The sequence below is a fragment of the Ambystoma mexicanum genome, chromosome 2p, assembly GCF_040938575.1.
Source record: "Ambystoma mexicanum isolate Mex_15411 chromosome 2p, UKY_AmexF1_1, whole genome shotgun sequence".
Lineage (NCBI taxonomy): Eukaryota > Metazoa > Chordata > Amphibia > Caudata > Ambystomatidae > Ambystoma > Ambystoma mexicanum.
The window spans coordinates 1,136,035,036-1,136,050,407 of NC_090923.1; the positions used below are offsets into that span (position 1 = coordinate 1,136,035,036).

A 15,372-nucleotide genomic window follows, 5' to 3' on the forward strand; every position below is an offset into this window, starting at 1 on the left:
CAGACCCGCAAGAGGAACAGAATCGGCACTACTATCCATCTGGGACGACCTAAAAACAAACAGACTCCAACACAACCTCAGCTTTGATTCTGCTCGACCTTTCTGCAGCCTTCGACACAGTTAGCCATGACACCCTAACCGAAAAACTGGAAGACATAGGCATAACAGACATGACACTACTCTGGATTAAATCATTCCTAGCAGACAGAACAAACTGTATGGCTAAAACTGGTCAAATCCATTCCACGAGTTGACTGGAGTAAAACAAGGATCCTCACTATCAGCACTATACTTCAACATCTACCAGACTCCAGTAATCAGAATCTTCAAAAAAATGCAACATTACATGCTACAATTACGCAGACACTCAAATCTACAAAATCGAAGACACTCAAGCCGATCACTCAACTCTAATCGAGTGTCTAAAAGAAGTCCAACTGGATGAGCGCCAACAACTTGAAAATCAACCCAGGAAAGACAGAAATCATGATAATTTCCAATAACCAACAAAACACCACCTACATTCCGTGGCCGACGGAAATGGGAACTGCGCCAACTCATCTAAGGAAGTTAAAAATGTGGGAGTCCCGATGGACAACACACTAACCTTAGAACCACATAAAAATAGTCATGCAATGCTTCTTCCTCCTTGACACAAGAATCCTAGATTTGCTCTCCTTCACCCACAAAACTCACAATCGTCACCCTCATGTCAAGAATCGATTACGCAAACAGCCTCTATCTCTGGATGCCAGAATACCTCATGAAGAAACTACAACACATCCAAAATGCAGCAGCCAGACTCCTCCTCAAACCATCCAGAAGAGACCACATCACCCCAGCGCTACAAAACACTTCAATAGCTCCCAATCAAACATTGCCTCACCTTCAGAACAATGTGCATAACACACAGGGGAATCAGTAGACATGGAGCAGAATTTCTACAAAAGAAAATAATCTACAAGCCAACGAAACTTCTCTGATCAAGCAAAGAAATCCGCCTGGAACAAAAACCATACCTCAAAAAAAACTAGGAGGCTCCTCCTACTCCCACCTGCTGCAAAAATCTGGAACATCCTGAAAGGAAGAAGAATCACTGAAGACCACCTTCAATTCAGAAAACTAAAAACCTGGCTCTTCAACACTGCAAATTCAAACTGAAAAACTAAAACAATCAAACAAGAAACACAAAGAACAGGATGACAGATTTTAGGATGACACTGACAAACACCCAGATTCGACCAAGGGAATCTCCCACAATTACAAGAGAGGTGACGCTAGATCGAAAAGGACACAAGCAACACCACATGAAGACAGAATCAGCACCCAAGGCCAACCCCACCCTGCTACCTCACCCACTCCTTAAACGCTACCAGATGCCATATTTGAATAGAGTTGAGTGAATGTTAGCAGCTGCCACACTTGAACTGAGTTGTGGACATTGGCATGGACAAGGCCAGGACAGAAATGTGAATGACCGGTGCCATGTCTGAACGTAGGTGCGAAAGCTGGCACATGCCATGCCTCGAGCTATCTGAGCGGTAGCCTGCGTGAGCAGCTGGTTAAACTATGAATGCAGACCACTGCTAAGTCTAGATGGAGTGGCTTTGGCCAACTGATGCTGCATATTGACTAGAAGGGGAAGGTCATCTTGGCTAGATTTGGGTGGAGAGTCAAACACCTGCTTACCCCGCATACAGAAAGGTTTGACAGATTGACCAGACCAAACCAAACATGGACACGGTTATGAATGTGGATGGGCGTCATGTGTGGAAGGGACTGTGAGGTGTCGGCCAGTCCCAGATCTGGATGGAGGTGTGGAGATGCTTGCACCCCCCCACACCGAGAGGAGTTTAGCGCTTCACTCCCTAAAAGCGCCTTGCCCAGATAGGAAACATGACAGTTTAGTGCTTTGCTTCTAAACAGCTATGACAATAACCAATCGACTAACAAGTTTCAACCTTCTGCATACACCTCTCAAACTCTAACCAAACACTACCACAAGCCTATAAACGCAAAAATCGCACAAACTTCACTACACTGTAACAAAACAAACCACACAGACTCAACAGTACACAACGGCTCCCGACCGGAAAACACCCCAAGGCCAGCCAACAGTGCTCACTTGCACTTTTCCAGCATTTTCACACTAACTCACCCCCGCCCCCTTCTTTCCAGAGTCGCCAGAGCACCAGGGGACCACTCTGGTGTAGATAATGTTAAAGGATATTTGTACTGCGCACTAACATAACATCTTGCGGTTCTCCGGTGTACTAGTGTATTGTATTGTATTCTGTGGGGAATAATGATACCAGCCTTCCTCCCACCCTCTGGTTAAACCAGACTGCTCTGCCACAGCTACCATTATAGCAGCCTGGTTTACCTTGTTGTTGGATCATTGTTTTGTAATTAGGATAGATGGGTGCACATTGGTTGTGAAGGGTGCAAAAAAAAAAAATATATCCCTTACAGTGTTTGACATTGAAACACTAAGGACCCCCTCCCCCATCCACACACAAACACAGTATCCAAGTATGACCAACGTTCCTTTATTACTTTGTTACAATCTGTACCAATCTGGCAACTGTGCTCCGATATATAAAACACCAATACACAGTCTTGGTAAAAACTTTACTGGCCAATTCACAAATTTTACAGTTCGAGAAAAACACCTGCAGCCTTCACTTCCTCAAGTTTCTCATCTGGAGCAATAATAATAAAAAAGACAGCCAATCTAGCATTCCATCTCATGTTTACAGCTGCATTTGTTTTAATCTTACAGTTTTCTTTTAAATTTATTTTTAACAAAATGTGCATGAGGACAGACTATCATTACAATCTCTCCGCCTTGCATGTGGCAGTTAGTTTTTATAAAATACAAGTGCACAAGGCCACTCTGAACAGGACAGCTGCTACTCCTCTCTCCTCTACATCAGGGCCTCACTAAATATCCATGGTAGAGCCAGAGAACATATGGATATGTGTACTAAACTTCTCTGCCAATCTTTTGATGCTTCTACAGATTCAACATATATACGATGTGTGTGAATTCATTTGTACTGTTCTTTAACACATTAATCTTAGAAGGGAGAAGGCAGCATCCAGAAACAATAAGTTCATTTTTGCCATGCAAAAGCAGATTTAAAAAAACAAGATAGCTTTAAAAGTGCACATAGAGGAGCAGGGGCTAAAAGTGAAGGCAGTGTAGGCTCCAGTGTCACTGCATGTGACTGCCCAGATATCGCTTGTTGTGACCAAAAGTAAGAGCTGTATCCACCTCAGTTACCTTCTCAATAATTGAAATGCACAATATGGAAAACCAAGCAGAACAGCACTGGAACCTGAATGCCAAGTTCCCAGGGCACAAACACCTCACTTCCAGCTGCTGTTTTTCCATCCTTCCCCTATTTTGCTTGGCAGAGATTGCTTGCAGTTCAGTTGTGTGCCAGTCGGTGCAGACCTTCAATCGATTATAGCAGTTAACATTTAAAAACAACTATCTACTCTTTGAAGTTCATTCATGTGCAAACGCCGGCCACCAATCACCAAAAGGCACAGAACATTCTTATATCTACAGCATGGGCATATTTGGGATCGTACAGCCAACTGCCACACAGCGGAGTAGTCTGAACCCACAGGTTATGTCACACAAGGCACCAATACAGCTGTACAAAGCCAAAACTTACTATGCATAGATGCTAGCGTCACAAGGCACAGGACAGCAGCTCTGGGCTCCTGCATGTACAGACAAGCGTGTCAAGGCACGGTAGCTGAAGTAGACCTCTCTGGGTCCTTGTGTGTACAGTCTACCGTATGGTATCAGAGCAGTTGTGGAAGTATGTGGCATCTTAGACACTAGTGGGTTAAGACATAGGAGCAATGACAGAAATCTCCTGGTTCCTTGTACAAACGTGCATGATATGCAATTGAAGAAGCTGTGGATGGCTGTGGACCCTAGGTCAATTAGGGCATAAAAGACAGGAGCAACTGGGCATTACTCTGTGTTCCAGTATGTTCATGGCAGTGTCATACAAGGCACAGAAAACATGGGGGACGGATATGGGGGGCTCCAGTTTGTAGACCGGTGCCATAAATGACAAGAGCTGTTGTGGACGGGTTTGGGCTCCTTTGCGTATCACCAAACAAAGGAACAGTAGCATACAAGACTGGGCCCCTTTATGTACACACTAGTGCATCAAGGGTGCAGGGGCTGGTTGAATCTTTGGAGCATGGCTTTTGGCTGCATTCCCCAAAAGCCAGTGTAAAGACAGAATTCACTGGCTGCTCTGAACTCCTACCTATACATACGAGTGACAAGGTAAATTAGCACACTGTCGAGGTCTGCTTTGCACATAGACTAGTTGCAGATAAGTATGAGAAAAAGCCAAATTCAAAACCCAACTTCAAACATTTGAATTGTGCACTTGAGTGAAAAGTACTCCATAGATTTATTCTGGCAAATGCTAATAGCCTATTGCTCAAATAGCAAAACAAAAAACAAAACGTTAACAGCTAAGGAGTCAGACAGAATCCTTGACACCAGCACAAAGCATAAAAACACTGCAGAGCGGGCTCAACTAAACAAAAACTGTTTTGAGAAACTGGTTTCTGTGCAGGGCTGAACGTAGGAGTGTGGGAAAGCATCTCCCTCTGGATGGACCTTGCAATGTCAACTGCAGGCCCAGCCAGGACCTGACATTGCGGAGTGAGGGAAGGACACTTCCCAGTTTAATCAAAGGTTGTGTTGCTGAAGCATGACGAACTTCAGGGTTACAAATATCTGGCTACGTTTGAAATGCTTTACAGAATTAGACAATTTAATTTAAACAAACGCTTCATATAAAAAGTCAAATGTACAGTTTGATCCCCTTTCTTCCCTCCCCCGCCCTTCTACCCCCCCCCCTCCAAATGTCCGTGGTATTGTTTCCAAGGGAAGAAGCACATCCAGTAGATTTGGCTGAGGTGTGCATCTCATAGTCTTCACCGGTACCCTTGGTATCCGTAATAGTTTCTGTAGTAGCGATCCCGGTCTTGGTAGAAGTTCTGCCACTACAATCAGAAGAGTGAGAATTATCATTAATTTAAGACAGAGTGTCAGCCCAAACCCATTGAAATCCCATCCCAGCAAGTGCGCAGGCAGGCATATAGAAACCTACCACATACAAGGAAGTTACTTACCTGTAACTGTTTTTCTCCAGCATGGGTTAGGCATGGATTCACATGCTCATGAATATTCCCTGTCATCAGGCCGGGCATCCTCAGTAAAAGAAAGTTTCACTTTCGTTTATAAAACTGTCTCTCTCTGATAAACCAAAGAGCACTGGGCTATACTGCCCCAGCCAATAACTGCCTTCCTACGTGAAGTGCGTAGGAAGTGCCCTGGCTGTTTGGCTGAGTTTGCTGCTCGTGGCTTTCTCCCTACTCCTCTGCCTCCCGTGCCTGCTGTTGTTCGTGCTGTATGCACAAGAGGAAGCAGGACATTCTACTTCGGGGCGAAACGCTGCCTATTGAAATACAAGTAAACTCCTATACTGTGGATTGTATGGACTTGCCTTTCATGGTGAATTGTGGTAACCCCGCCTACCTACTCCCAGCAGCCTCTATATCAGCCTAGGGCACGCGCACCTGTAGTGCGTAGGAAGTGCCCTGGCTGTTAGGCGAGGAGGCGACAGGTACAGGTACTGGGGAAGGATATATTTATTGCACTGGTAGCACTAATTTGAGTTACTAAACTGAGCGGACGAAACCGAGTTATTAACACTACCCCTTCTGATCAGGAGGAGGGTGTTGCTAATTTTGGTAATGTTGATTACAATCATTTGATGTTGAAATCGTTTGTTTACACGAAAGAATGATAGGGGGTGTTTTGGCATGCTGAAAACAGACTGTCGTTTTGTTTTGAGATGTTGCAGATGTGAGCAAATACGAACGAATTGGGGGCGTTAATCTAATCACTTGTACTGATGCCTGAGATAGTATGTGGTCGGTGCACTCTGTAGTTAATTGATGCTGCAAGCGACCTCTTAAGAGAGGAAGAACAAAGGTGCAGTAATGGGCTATATTGAGCTATCCAACCTATAAATAAAGAATGGCCACAAATGTAAATAAACCAAAGTGTAATTTGAATACTCTAATAACAATTATGACCAGGCGAGCCAGTATGGCGCTAGCAGAGGAAGCCCTAATTGCACTTTCGTCTGATACAGATGAAGAAAATGTGGATAGCGCACAAACTCACAACATTGAACCGAGAGAGATAGTAAATGGTATTAATGGGGACACAATAATTGTCTCAGCATCTGGAATCTATTGAGGAAGAAGGAACATTCCAAGGTATCAATGGCATCCCATCAACGCATGACAAGGAAGTGCCATATGAAAACTTAAATAATCTGATGTTTGTAGAATTAAAAAACCAATCAAGGATGCCAAATGAAATAGTAATGGCTATTACCGCCCTGCCAGACCTTTGCCGCACTTTTATAGCTGAATGGCATGAAGGTCCACATAAGATGAATAAGCGAGAAGAAATGTACCAAAAATCCTCGCTCCATAATTAGAGCCTGAATTAGAAGAGGCCAATAAACCTGATTACACTAGCGTGACAACAGACTCGTCTATGTTACCTAAAAAAAAAAGGTCCACCAGATTCGACTGCGACACCCTTAGAAAACGAGATATTAATGGTAGATTTAACAGCTACTCCAATGGCAAGCACTACAGGGGGCTGAAGCAAATATTAGCTGCACGATTAAAGAGGTCTGTAAACCTCTGAAAGGGAAAAAAGGAAACCGAAAAAAAATGCCTATAAGAATGGGACTAAACACATGTTGTCTCGCAAGTTCATGCGAGATGTGGACTTGCGTGAAGACATGGAAGATTACTTGTTGGTTAAGGACTTCAACCAAGAAGAAAAAAGTATAATCTCAGACATCACAGTAAAAAGTAAAGGGAAAACGGTAAAGCCACCTTGTAATGTTCCCATGAAAGACTATACAGAAGGTCCCCTGAAAATGGCGGATGTATTAAAACATAAAGAGGTATCTGATAGAATAGACTCAAATCTAAGAATGTTGGAAAGAGGTGTGGCGGATATCTTTGGCATCTTCAAAAATCTAGAGACGATTTCACGAGGCAACACTCCGGTATCTGCGGGTCCCTTTCAGAATAACATTCAAAACAGTGCTAACGATCAATCGATAGTCTGTGTTGATGAGACGAAGCAAAAAATAGAAACCAATGAGGTGTCCACCGCACATTTGGGTAACAATGAGAGCGTGAAGGAAAAGAATTCAGGTGTTGCAAAATGTATAGATGTAAATAAAATACAGACGTCAAAAGAAGAGGTTGATAAGAGTGCGTCAGATCAAGAACTGTGTGAGTTAATTGACAAAATGTTAATTAGCTGCCTTGTCCCAAAAGCTTGAGGTAAAGATCAATGCTCCGGCGATATGGACAAGCTCTAATAGTAACTCACAACAAACCATTAGCACAAATAATGTGGACGGAGAGCAGGAACGCAATATGTATGCTAGAGCTGTTGACCATAATATCCCAGATCCTCTTAACGACGACATAAGCTACCTCAGAGCCCTAGCATATCCTAATGAGCCAAGTCTCGTAATGTAATATGTCTTTGAGGAGGGTGGACCAAGAGCCCTGAACAGACCATATATCTTAAACCTATTTGCCGAAATTCCTGAACTAAGTTTGATATCTTCTTTAGACATACAACTAGTTCACTTTATACACAACTATCGATATGACTATGTCCGCTTGGTGATCATCTCACCTTTGGTCAGGAACTTGATTCTAAAAGAAGTAGGTTCTCTGCAAAAAAAAGGTTTTGATATTGTACCTGTTCTAAACAACGATACAAAAAACACAGAAAGTAAGATACAAAATAGCAGATTTGGAAATTATGGCAAAAATAGTTATACACGGTCTGTTGTGGGTAATGGGTTAGCTGTGGTGTCTGAGGCAAAGGCTTGCTTAAAGGACATGGAGGAATGGAGGCTGTTGGCCACCTCTCTTAGAGAGTCCATAGAGCAACTAAAATCTACACCGAAACCCCCTTAACAAAGAGCCCCAATACCAATTAGTCACCTGGAACTCCAGAGGCCACAAACAGTTGCTTAAGGATGAATCTGACTGTGTAAAGTTAAAAGAATTTGATTTTATTTTGCTACAAGAAACGTGGGCAACTTGCAATATGTACATGGATGGTTATAATATTATAGATTTACTAGCAACTCAGGGTCCTCGTGGAAGACCTAGTGGTGGTTTAGCTCTAGCATATCGAATTGAGGAAAGTAGTGTGTTCGAACAGAGCTCAATAGTAATGGATTGTTCTATTGTAGCGAGTTTTGGCTTGCTCTCGAATGCTTCTACCAAACATATCCTGTTATGTAACATTTATTGGAATGCCGGTAATAAGAACAATGAACAGCTTGTGAACCTACTAGTATCCCTTAATGACATCTTTGATAAATGGCTAGATAACCACTTAACAGGCTCTATCATCTTAGCCGGTGACCTGCATGCAGAATGCAATCAATCTAAAGAGGATATGTTGCGGGGTCAAATGTTATTGCACACTAGTTCAGACAAAATGAATAGAGGTAGATTATGGTTAGAATTTTGTAAAAGTAGGAATATGATGCCAGTTTTCAAATCGAAACCAACTTGGATTGCCAGAGGCAAGAGCGCATTTCTAGATTATATATTTATGACTACGCAAGACACTTGGAAATGTAAAAATCTGGAAGTACATTCATCTGTTAATAGTGACCATGTAATGCTAAGCCTGACCCTGCCATGGGCAAAAAGACAAGTGGCAGTATTACATTTTCCAATACAGATAGAAGTAAGTAATCATGGTAAATCTGAAGTGGTCCAGACATAAATTGCGGAAATTTAACAGCATTCTATCCCAAGACTATGAACTTTCTACATCTGACATAAAATGTGCAACATACTCCATAAATATGTTTCCTGAGTACATAAAAAATACCCTAGAACGCAGTAAAGCTTTCAAAGACGCCGCGTTAGGCGTTAGTAAAATTCATAACCACTCATTTAGCCAGACTGTAAAAATAAAGAAAGCCGAGATGAGGAAATCAATTTGAAAGGCAAAGAAGGACTCTGGAGATGTCTTGGAGTGCATATCCAAGATTAAGCTAATTAAACAGAAATATAAAAATTGGCTAAAAAATATCAAGGCTCAGATAGCTCAAAATGATGGAGAAGCAATGCTTAAAGGAATGAGCGCTACTAATCCTCAGAAGTATTGGTCTATAATAAACAACTCTCAAACAGCGCAGCATTCAGCTCAGACAAATCCAATCGACTCTCAATCTTGGAATGAGCACTTCAGTACTCTATAAAACAAGTCTTCCGAACATTGGTCAACTTTAAATAATGATGTAGATAGATGGCCATTAAACATCACAGAAGCAAATATCGTAAAATACATCAAGAAATCGAAATCAACCTCCACACCGGGACCTAATCACTTATCATTCCAAATGTTGAAATGCTACTCTTGTATATGGTCAAAACTTCTCCATACTCTGTTTAGTGACATTTGTAAGAAGAAAAAAATCCCTCAATCATGGAAAATGTCATATGTGATCCTGATATTTAAAAAAGGGGACAGGATGAGCACAAAAAATTACAGACCCATTACTCTCCTAAATATTGAGTCTAAGATCTTTGCTGCTATAGTATTAGAGAAATTGACCTCCTGGATGGATGATAAGGCGATCCTAGACTTCAGACAGATATGCATAGGTACTGATGAGGGTGGTCTCCTGTTACATCAGATAATAAGCATGGTGAAACAAAAAACTGTTGATCAGATATACATTGCTTCAATGGATCTGACCTCAGCGTTCGACTTAGTTGATCGTCCTACATTGTGGAAAACTTTAGTGTCCTTGGGGATTGACAGTGGCTTACTGAATGTTATTATACACTTATACGTGTGAGATTAAACAACAAAGGTCTCTTATCTAATGAAATCAAGACGGCCAATGGCCTAAAACAAGGCTGTAGACTGGCAGCTACACTTTTCAATTTGTATGTTGCGGAAGCTGGCAAAAAGTTAAACACTAGTGGCCTGGTTGGCTTAAAGTTTGGAGGGCATACCATTAGATGGATGACCTATGCTGATGACTTTCTTTTATTAGATGGTTCAAAAATAGGCCTCCAAAGACTGATTAATGATTTTGAAGTATTCAGTGTTGAGAGAAAATTAAAAATCAATCCATCAAAAACAATTATCTTCCAAAGCGGAAGCATAAAAGTGACTCCTGCCTTTTCATTCTGGAATTGTGGTGGTGTACAGATCAAGAGTCACCAAGTACTCAGAATTTTGGGTTATACAGTATATAGTTTTAACCCCAATGTGCTGCTGAAAAACAATCTGTTAAAGAAAGCAAAATAAGCAACAAATCAAATCATGTCCATAGAGAGAAGATTTGGCAAATTTACTCTGAGTCCCTGTATCCAATTTTACAGACTTAAGATTATTCCAAACCTAAGTTATGGTATGGAATTTCTACCTGAGTCAATGGTGCCCGTCCTGAAAACTCTAGAAGCTTCCATATGGCGCAAAATATTGTTCTTTATACTGAAATGTACTCCTATGGAAACAATCAGGTACGAGCTAGGTCTATCCTCAATTTCCTGCTCAATGCATCTAAAAAAACGTGCACTATTTAGAAAATCCTTGAAAGCTAACAGAGATTCACTGTATTGTCACCTGAAAACAGTACAAAAGGGAAATTTTATGGCAGATCTAACAACAACCTGTGAAATAATACTGATGAAAGTGGGTCTAACAGTGGAGACGTTGCTAAGTAACTATGAGAAAGTTAAACAGTAAAAGCGTATGATTGGTTAGAAAACACTGTTACTCTGCTGAATTCAAGTTTATACTGTCAAATAGCATCATTTTGGAAATGATTCCCAAATCCTGAAAAATATATAGCAAAATATCCATCGAGGCAATTTAGAAACAGAACGATGAGATTCAGACTCAATGTTTTGAGTATGAATGAAATTTTGACAATCCGCAACCTAAATATACAGAAGGTCGGCTGTAGATTTTGTAAGGTAACATAGGAAAAAGAAACCTTGCTGCATTTATTATTGGTCCGTCCTAAATTAGCCCAAGAAAGAATGGATTGTTTTTCAAAATTTGTAACAGATACAGCTAATGTTGACCGCGATAAAATATGGAAGGAAATGTTACACGGAAACTTAACTGCCTTAACAATGAAAATTCATACATTTCTATACGATATATGTGCTTTGGAATGAAGGACAAGGATGATTTAAGTCACTCCAGTGTTTGTTAATCTCTGGCTTAATACTAATAAGCAAGACTATGAAGGTAATTCTATTAGATGTCGTACCTGAAAATTGTAGCGATTTATGGGAAAATAATTTTTTAGTAGACCGTTTTAAAACGTCAGTTGTACTTACATGTCACTATTCCTACTAGAGCCCAAAATAAAACTAAGAAAATTAATAAATCATGTGCTATTCTAGTAGACTAGTAGAAATGTTACTTGTTTTTATTCTTTTACTTGATGTATTTTGATGAATTGTGGAGAATTTTGATAAATTTTGTTATTGTTGGTTGATTTTGTAAAATTGTAAAGGTTTAAACAAACCAAAACAATAAAGATAATAATAATAATAATAACTGCCTTCTCCCCAAGCCCCCCCCCCCCTCGGCAGCCATCTTCAGATTTGGTAGGACCAAGAGAAGAGCCGCAGAGGGGCAGGAGGGAGGGTTTGCATGTGAATCCATGCCAGACCCATGCTGGAGAACAGTTACAGTTAAGTAACTTGCTCCTTCTCCAGCATGGGGTCTGGCATGCATTCACATGCTCATGAATAAAGAATACATAGCAGTACATACATTCACAACCACAGGAGGTGGCAAGGCTCAACATTAAGCATCTTACATCCTCGCCAGGCTCACCTTCAAGCGAACAGGTTGCACAGCACTGCCTGGCCGACTCTGGACTCCTCTCTGGAATCCCTGTCGATGCAGTAGAATTTCATGAAGGTGTGCCTCGACCTCTACGTAGCAGCCCTGCAGATGTCCAGCAGGGGCACACCAGACAAACGCCGTAGTAGCAGCAACCGTTGTGGTGGAATGGGCTCTCGGATGGCCAGGCAATGGTCGGTTTGCCAACCGGTGACAATGGGTGATGCAGCCGGAGAGCCACCTGGAAATGGAAGCCTTAGAGAGGGCCGTCCCTTGGTTCACAGGGCCAAAGTTCACAAACAGCTGCAATGTCTTCCGAAAACACTTTGTGCGGTCCACGTAGAACTTCAGCGCTCTAGCCACATCCAGCCAGTGCAAAGTCCTCCAAGCCGGCGACAAAGGCGACAGGAAGTAAACAGGTAACACCAAGGGCTCGTTTGAGATGGAAGTCCGACGGCACCTTGGGCATGAAGGAGGGGTGTGTCCGCAGCACCACCCTCGGCTCGTGGAAAGTCAAGTACAGTGGTTTACAAAATAGAGCCTGAATCTCTCCCACTCGTGGTGCAGAGGTGAGGCCACAAGAAAAGTGGTCTTCCACGATAAATTCAGCGGTGCCGAATGCATAGGCTCGAACGGGGAATCCATGAGCCTAGTCAGCACCACATTGAGCTCTCACGCCGGAGCCTTCACCGGTGGGCACAAATGGAAAATCCTGGAGTTTGGGTTTAGCGGGAGATAGCCGCCAGATGAACCTTGATGGAAGCATGAGCCAACCCTGCCTTGGCCAGCGACAATACGGCAGCACCTGCAGAGCTGTAATCCGTAGAGGATCGAGTTTGTGCACAGCACCAGACTGCGAACCTCTTCCACTTATGCCCGTAGCATTTCAGTGTAGACAAAGCCCTGGACTTGGCAAACACTTCCTTGCAGTACGCCGGGATATCGTATCCTCCAAACACTAGCGCTGCAGAAGCCAGGCCTGCACGTTCAGCGACCCTGGGTCGTGGTGCAGAATCGTGCCTCCTTCCCTGGCGAGAAGATCTGCGTCCGCCAGAAGCTTGATTGGAGGGGACGCCGACATGTCCAAAAGGTCCAGGCCCCATATCTGCCTCGGCCACGCCGGTGCGACTGAGTTGATTGAGGAGTCGGAGAAGCAACAGCAACGGGGGGAACACAGAGGAACAGGCCGTCCCAGGGGAAGGAGAATGCATCCCCCAAGCTCCCTGGCTGGGGAAACCGGCGGGCGAACCTCTGGCTCTTGGTGTTCGTCGCCGTCGCAAACAGATCGCTCTGGGGATTGCCCTATTGTCGGAATAGCAGATCCACTTGGTCCCGTTGAAGCTCCCACTCGTGACACAAGTGCAGTTCCCCGCTGAGAGAGTCGGCCACAGTGTACTTCAATCCTGCCAGATGAAACGGGACGAGGAACATCTCCTGCGCGACGGCCCATCTCCATAGGTCCTGCGCTTCTTTGGAGAGCGCCAGGGATCTGGTGCCCCCAATTGCTCCCGGATGTAAACATCGTGGTGGTGTGGTCTGTGAAAATCTGCACCTTGCCCTTGAGGGACGGAAGGAAAGACTTGAGAGCCACAGGCCTCTTGCGTGAAGATTGACTGGTGTGTGCACCCCGTCCCTCCAGGGATGCATCCGCCGTGACCGTCTCCTGGTGCAGGGGGTGTGGCTGGAAATGCGCGCCTGCTGACAGATGCGGACACCCCACCACTGAATCACCCCACCACTGAATCACCCGACGGAAACTCGTCGAGGGTGATCTTGTCCTCGAAGCTTCCCGATACCTGGATCCAACGGGCGTCGAGGAACTCCTGCAGCGGTCACATCTGCAGCCTGCACAGGCGCACAAGGTAAATGCACAACGGCATCATGTTGAGGAGGGACATTATGGACCTCACCTTTGCGGTCCTCCGAGTCAACAGCCGTTGTACCTTGCCCAGGATGGCTGCGATTCTCTCCTCCGACAGGGATGCCAGACACAACACTGTGTTGAGCCGGGACCCCAGAAACAGTGCGTCCTGCGATGGCAGCAAGCAGGACTTTGCATGAACCCCAGTTCCGTGAGCAGCTGGACGCTCCCCGCCTTGAGTTCGACAGCGGTCTCCCTTGACTTCGCTCGGATGAGCCAATCGTCTAGGTAGGGGTAGATGTGAATCCCCTGCAGGCATAACCACACAGACACTGGTGCCAGGGTCTTTAATTGGTAATGCTGCCCTTGGACCACGAAGCGCAGAAACTTGCTGTGTCCCTTGTGAATGGCGATGTGGAAATAGGCATCCTCCAGGTTTGTTTATTCACTTTTTATGCGCACCAGACCCGTGGGTAACAGGGCGCAGAGATCAGAATGCACAGTTTACAAGTTACAGAATAAAACAGTTATACAGGATCCAGTATACATATATAAATCTGACAGATACAAAAAAAATATACAGAAAAGTGCAATTTAACAGATATTAGCCCGTACTTCCAGCAGAAGTTGTTGGACGCGGTTCTCCTTCCTACCCACCGGTAGAATGCGCAGGCACTCCCAAACGCTGACTAAATTCGCCAGCCGGCCTCCCACCGGGGTGGGCGGGTGGTGGCCCCGACGTCGCAGCTGATTGTCCTGCTTCGCCGTCGGGGTGCCGCCTTGGGACCTTGGCAACAACAACAACCTCCTCTGGACTTGCTGCGGCCCTGTAGGCTTCCTAGGCCGAAGAGCGGGCGGTTGACGGTAGGATGACGAGCCACCGCCAAAACCCTTGGAGTATCCCTCGGACTTTCCTCCGGAGATCCAAAAGGACAGCCGTCGCTGCTGGAGCGTGTTTAACGCCCTGGCCGTCTCGGTATCTGCCTTGATGGCCTGAAGTGACTCATTCACTGCCTTGCTGAATAGGTTGTGCACGTCGAAAGGCATGTTCAACACTCTTGCCTGTACATCCTGGCGGAAGCCAGATGCCTTCAACCAACCCAGCCGAAGGCAAACCATGTTGCTCATCTGACGGAAGCTGTGTCGGCGATGTCCGAGGCCACCGTGATGGCATGGTCCGATGCTACCTCTCCTCCTTGCAGGATCTCCAGCACTTCTGCTCTCTTGCCGTCGGGCAGGAAGTCCAGGAGGGGAGCGATCCTGATCCACAACTCCCTGTCATTACTGACCACAATGGCTAAGGCATTGGCCGCCTCGATAGTGGTCGCAGCCGACGAGACCACTCGTCGCCCCATGGCATCTAGTTTCTTTCCCTCGCCATCTGAGGGGGACCAGAAAGTTGACCACAAAGATCCGGAGGACTTCTTCGCTGCCACCGCCGAGAAAACCGAGTCCGGGGACAGCTGGGATTGGAGACACTTGGGTGCAGAGTCCGGCACCCTGTATT

General features: G+C 44.5%; 1 protein-coding gene across 1 annotated transcript in view; it reads right to left on the reverse strand.

Moving 5' to 3' along the window:
• Positions 1–2,527: 2,527 nt before the first annotated feature.
• The window catches only part of HNRNPUL2 (heterogeneous nuclear ribonucleoprotein U like 2), a 225,324-nt gene continuing 212,479 nt past the window's right edge, over positions 2,528–15,372 (reverse strand). The window contains exon 13 of the mRNA XM_069645200.1: positions 2,528–5,049. Coding sequence (XP_069501301.1) covers positions 4,981–5,049 — 69 coding nt within the window. The 3' untranslated portion in view covers positions 2,528–4,980. The remainder of the gene's footprint in view (positions 5,050–15,372) is intronic.